The following is a 5,690-nucleotide window of genomic DNA, read 5'->3' as shown; positions in this document are numbered from 1 at the left end:
ACCTATCTCTATGAAGACAGATGCACCATAGCAAAAATACGCCCATCAAACCCATGCATGCATTCCCCAAATACAAATGCACATGCCTGTGCTAGCATGTCATCATGCACACACGCGCGCGCGCACAGAGAAGAAGAAGAAGAGAATTTTCACGTCGTTGGAAACTATCTCAAAAGACCTTAAAGATCTATCCGACGAGGAGAGTTGAACTCAAGAACTGTTATCCAAGAGGGAAATGGCATAACCAATCTACCACACTTGGGTGATAGAAAGGTTATACCATTTTCCTCTTCTTATTAGCATACACACACCCAAGAAGAAGAGAATTTTTACGTCGTAGGAAACTATCCCAAGAGACCTTAAAGATCTATCCAACGAGGACAGTTGAACTTAAGACCTGTTATTCAAGAGGGAAAGCAGTTTGACCATAATTACATGAAAGACACACCATGTGTGGCCATCCCTATTCCGCCGTCGCTGGCATGTCAGTTTTATTGGTTCATATGCACCTTTTCGTATCCTGCACTCCTCTATTGAAAGAGCAGAGTTCATGCCATATGTGTTTCCAGATGTAGGAAGGCCCAAGAGAACAATGAGAGCTCATTTTCTTTGAACACAAGCTCAATTTGCAATGCAATTACAGAGCATCGCTTCTTCAAGTCCTTGCCTCTAGAACATGACCTTTTCGATCTGTATGCAAACTATAAAACTCCTTTTCATCTGTTAGTGAGAAACCTCTAGCTTTGATATGAGAATTGAAAATGTCATGACAAATCAAGGCAACTCCCCTTCTTGGACCTGTTATGATTTGTTGTAGATTATCCCATTTAGCTCAGTTGGAGCCTCTGTCCCATTTGTTTGCTCCTTTGCCGCCTCTTTGAACCCTGCAAGTGTGCCTAACTCTTTAACTGCCTCCACAAGGTAATCAAGCCTCAAGGCAACCTCCACTAACAGGGTGGCAAAAGTGCCCAAAGAAAGCGCACTTGCACTCTCTAAAACTCTCACCTTTTGCTCAAACACCAAATCCTTTGCAAAATCAAAGTCATCTTCCGGCCTGTATGGCCAGGAATGCAGCTTCCTATAGCGCTTTTTGGCAGATTCTCTCGAGGCCTCATGTGCAAAAGCAACACCCAGCTTCGTCACACCAGGTGTCTGCACAAAGGCCCCTCCATCATCCCCTTCCCCTTCATTCTGCTTTATCTCTGGTATCACACTAAGAGGAAGCTCTTCCATGAGGTTCTCCTCCAAAATTCCTGTTTCAGGCCGCACAAGTAGGTATGAATGCAAGTACAAGCTATGTTGCAATCGCTCTATCGCTTTGCGTACGCCATTCAAAATTGTGGTATGGTCACTCTTCTGCATGAGCCAGACTTCTTGTCCTAGCTTCCGAAAGACCAGCGCGCATTGCTGGCTCAGTCCAAGAAGCTCATCCTTTAAGAGTGCGCGGACTTGTAAAGGTGCCTTCAAGAAACAAAAAATAAGCCATGCATCCTCAATAGGGAAACATTACTGCATTACATAAGGATAGAGTCATACCTGTATCGCGGATCTCAGGCACGCATGCAAGGCAACCACAGAGTATATACAATGTCGTAAAATGGCCCCAACTTTCACGTAATTCTGCCATGGATATTTAAACCTACGAAACCGCCCATGTGGAGGCTCCCAACTTGCAAATGTAGCCTATAGAAGGTAGCAACTAGTAAGTTACAAAAAAGAACTTAGAAATCCTTCAACACTCACATTAAACATGACCTTACCAATGACTCCTCCTTGGCTGCTGAGAGTAGTGCTAATCGATAGCCTTTGTAAACAGGATCATCCGCAGCTAAACCCATCAAAATTTTCGACGGAACCCGTTCAAGTACAGCACCTCGAAGATACTCATTTACACAAACTGCAAATCAACATTGTAGGTGAAGGTGACTCTGACTCATGTCCACGGCAAACACAGCAAAATCTTAGTGCAATCCCAAGAGATGAAACCGCTCTATCTAATCACTCTTTGAATTCTAGACAAATTTTGAACTGGCTACCATGTATATAAAAACCGGCAATAGAGATACCATATGCTTCCACATCAAAGAATCCTAGACTCTCATTCAGGCAGACTTTGATCTTTGAGCCACGATAGTCAACCTCCTCACAAGGAAAGACATCATTTAAATGAGAGAGCCCAAAGCCAAAGAGAAGTTACCAGCTAAAATATCCACAGATCACAACAAAGGAAAACAAACCAAGCCTTAGTGACAAAATCAATGGTCCACACCAGGCCACTTAGAGATGGAGATAAGCACAACAAAGCCACTCCACAAAAGGCCACACATCTAAAGTGGATGGCTAACCAGCCAATAAAGCTTGGAAGGACAAGGACTTAGGATACTACCAAGGATAGAGAAACATGCAGCTAGAAAAGCCTTCTTGGTAAGGCTTTGGCCTCTCAATCTACCGGTTGTGGGTTCAAATCCCCCGTTGGGTTACCTCTAGAGGGACACCTTGTGCTCACCTGGTGTTCAGGTTGCTAGGGCTCTTGCCCTTGGACACTCAAGTGCATCCTCCTCGAGGAGGAGGTTCCTAGCTGGTTGCTACAAGTTCTCCCCGTCGTCCCAACATGTGGTGCATCCACTAGGTGGCCATGGTGATGCCTACGCATGGCTCTTGCCCGATGGTACGCAGCCCTTGCCCGATCATGTTTCATGGCTAATATTTGGAAGGGATAAGGACCTCCCCCCTTTGGGCCCTCTGGTGCGTCGAAAAAAAAATAACACACTTTGACTGAAAAAAAAAACCACATATATACTGAAATTCTATGCCATTAATGCGCAGCTTGCCGAAACACAATCACTAAGCAATTATGTACCAGAGACGGGATGTAGGTGGTTGACATAATATGTTTCATAATTATTAAGAAGAAAACAACCTAACCGTGAATGCTGTACATAACTCAATCAAGCTCAGCTAACCTTCAAGTGAGTCTGCTAAACTGCCAAAATTCTTTGAGAGAAATTCATGAAGTTCCTCCCCCGCCCACAATGGAAGGAAAAATATATTCACGCTTAACCCTATAGCTGCACCCAAAAGAATGATAAAGAACCGGTTCACTGCCGTGTTCACTGGATCGCTCTGTCTGTACTCAGCAACCATGATATAGCTGAAAGTAATCAAAAAGGTACGAAACCCATACTCGTACGGCTTCATGGTTGGCCATAGCTTTCCATATGTCACCACACCACCTGAACAAACAGATATATTCGCATCAGCATTAATAAGGAAAGTTACAGAATGGTAATTTCTGTAATTCAAGCATAGTCACAAAGCACCTTGTGGGAAGGGATGACCCCAAGGGACAGAAACGACAAGCTTGAGTAATAGGGAACAGCACTGAGTACGCTACAGTATTTCATAAATGTGTTTATAAATTTGCTTTAAATGTCTCCAATGATTGAAAGAGAGGCAAAATAAAATAAAAGGCCTCCCGATAGTGGTCATAACAAGTGTCTTACATAAGCCTCGTAATTATTGCTTACACCATCTCTCGCGTCATTTTCAAACGGGAGTGGGAACAGCTCTCTCTATGGAACGAGTTCCCCTATTCCAAGAGCTTGGAACGGCGTTCTCTTATGACTACAACTTTGCACATAAATACACAGACAAAGGCCCACAAACAATTCTTTGCAAACCAAAAGATAATTTACACTCTTAAGGGACATCATTTGCACACAACCTCAATAAAATCATAAGATAGGCAAAGAAGACAATGTTTGCACACATGGCGACACAGCATGTGACTGAAATTTAATAAACACATGAGAGGTTATATCCTGCTAAGTCATACACATCTCAAAAATGCATGCAAAAATAGCACGCATTTGAGATGTGGAATTTCCGTACCTACAATGAATGCGCTCATTCCAACCATTATTGGATGCATGACTCCATCACTTAGGCCAGCAATCTCGCCAATAATTACAGCGAGAAGACCCGCTAAGAGCGTTCCTGCACCTCGGTTTAAGCCTTTACTGAGAGTGGCCCCTGCAGAAATAACACTCCCAACTGAATATCCTTGCATGGGTAATAAACAAGGTCTCACTGAAAATTTTCTTATTAGAGAAGAGAAAAGACAAACCTACAGTAACCTCGAAGACGACTATCACTGTCATGATGGCCCAGATGGCATGGCTCCCAAAAAGCGAGTAAGGGGCCTTCACGAGGACCAGGAGGAAAGCAAGAGTTAGGGCAAGTGCCATCTTGAATGCATGGATGGTCTTGGCAGGCTCCTTCGTCAAATGCATCCAAACTGTGCATGCAACCCATGAGATGCTCGTGTACAGTCCATGCCAAAGCCTTTGGAAAGGGGCAGTGATTGAGCCCCAACAATGTCGCCGTTCTGTTGTTCTATCAGCATCTGCGCTCAACAGAGGAGCTGATGCATCCAAATTACTCATCCTTTCAGTAGTGCTCCCCACTTCTCTAACAAGCACAACGTGTCATGGCACGAGCAACTTTCACAAGCTTGAGTGTAGAAAAACTCGCTCACAATCCTGCATCCCCTGCATTATCGTCAAATATCCGTCCTTCTTCCTTGTTCATTACAAGTGAAACAGTCATAATACGTAGTTATGGTTGGCCCACGGATGTCTGCTTACTCAATTTGATGACACAGTCCCATCTTGCAAGCTGAATTACTCAACAGCCATTCAAAACACTTACCTTTGCGTTCACAACTTTTCGTTCGTCCGTAGTTGGACGTGAGGACAATCATGTGAGACTGTCACATATGGAAACGGAACCCTCCCTCCGGCTGTTCACTGCAAACAACTAGCTTTGGCTACTAGTGGCTGACTTTCTGAGAAGCATAAAATTTTATGTGCGAAGCAAGTGCATGTGTGTGCAGCTCGAGCGGACGGGACAGGTACACGTGAAGTCGTGCCTTTCCAGAGCAAGCCAGCTTACTGCCAGCTATTGTGACCTTAGGTGCGTAGAAACACAGATGGGGGATTCTGTAGCCATTAACCTGCTTGAAGCTTTGTTATGCCCTGCTTCACTCTGCTCGACCAGAGAGACTGTCAGCTTGTTTTTTTTTTCCTTTTTTGATGTGTCCTCTTCTTCAAGCTTCCAAATCTCTGTTTCTTGAAGTGCCCAGCTTCACTCTGCACAACCACGGTAATGCCCTGCTCCTAAAATGCTCTGTTTTAATCTTCAAGCGTTCACAATCAAAGCCCACACTTCTGAAGGAGAGAACCCGTATAAAGAAATAATAGCAATGTACCAACTTCGTTCTTCAAAATAATATTCCGGAATTAGACAAAAGCAGGACCCCGCCCCTCTCTGTCTCCACTTGGCGCCGTGCACATGAATTCAACTAGCCTATCCTCTCCGTCTCCCTCCACTTGGCGCTTTCCATTTATCCACACAAGGCGAGAAAATGGAGAGTTGTTGATACAAGAGGAGATTCCTGGGGCAAGTGGGACCCCTTTAGAGGACATTTTGTTTTTGATACAAGAGGACATTCCCGAGGCAAGTGGGAACCCCTTTCAACACAAGGCGCACCATCACTATTTACTTGGTGAGCCAAAAGGTCCTTTTGGAGCACCTTGAGCCCACAAACGGTCGCATGGCATCAATATTTTTTTTGAAAAAAAACAAGGAGCGGTGCAATAATTAAAAGCAGCCTATTAACCTTTTGCAGG

General features: G+C 44.3%; 1 protein-coding gene across 5 annotated transcripts; it reads right to left on the bottom strand.

Moving 5' to 3' along the window:
* Nucleotides 1-201: 201 nt before the first annotated feature.
* On the bottom strand, nucleotides 202-5,388 carry LOC147432402 (aluminum-activated malate transporter 9-like). 5 transcript variants are annotated; one of them, XM_086492376.1, is made up of 7 exons: nucleotides 4,127-5,388; nucleotides 3,892-4,032; nucleotides 2,964-3,233; nucleotides 1,761-1,897; nucleotides 1,537-1,683; nucleotides 1,006-1,461; nucleotides 202-884 (listed from the first exon to the last, which is right to left on the bottom strand). In XM_086492376.1, the coding sequence occupies exons 1-7, from the start codon at nucleotides 4,443-4,445 to the stop codon at nucleotides 828-830; spliced, it is 1,527 nt and encodes a 508-aa protein (XP_086348502.1). In that variant the 5' UTR covers nucleotides 4,446-5,388; the 3' UTR covers nucleotides 202-827. The 5 variants fall into 5 exon arrangements, with proteins under 5 accessions (XP_086348502.1, XP_086348501.1, XP_086348499.1 ...); XM_086492375.1 differs by having other exon boundaries at nucleotides 202-1,461; nucleotides 4,127-4,541; nucleotides 4,711-5,387; XM_086492373.1 differs by having other exon boundaries at nucleotides 202-1,461; nucleotides 4,127-4,581; nucleotides 4,711-5,386.
* Nucleotides 5,389-5,690: the final 302 nt, after the last annotated feature.

The sequence above is a fragment of the Adiantum capillus-veneris genome, chromosome 20 (assembly GCF_014529385.1).
Source record: "Adiantum capillus-veneris isolate H3 chromosome 20, ASM1452938v2, whole genome shotgun sequence".
In the NCBI taxonomy this organism is placed as follows: domain Eukaryota; kingdom Viridiplantae; phylum Streptophyta; class Polypodiopsida; order Polypodiales; family Pteridaceae; genus Adiantum; species Adiantum capillus-veneris.
Note: the sequence above shows the minus strand (reverse complement) of the source record. Positions and strands in the feature narration are given on the sequence as shown.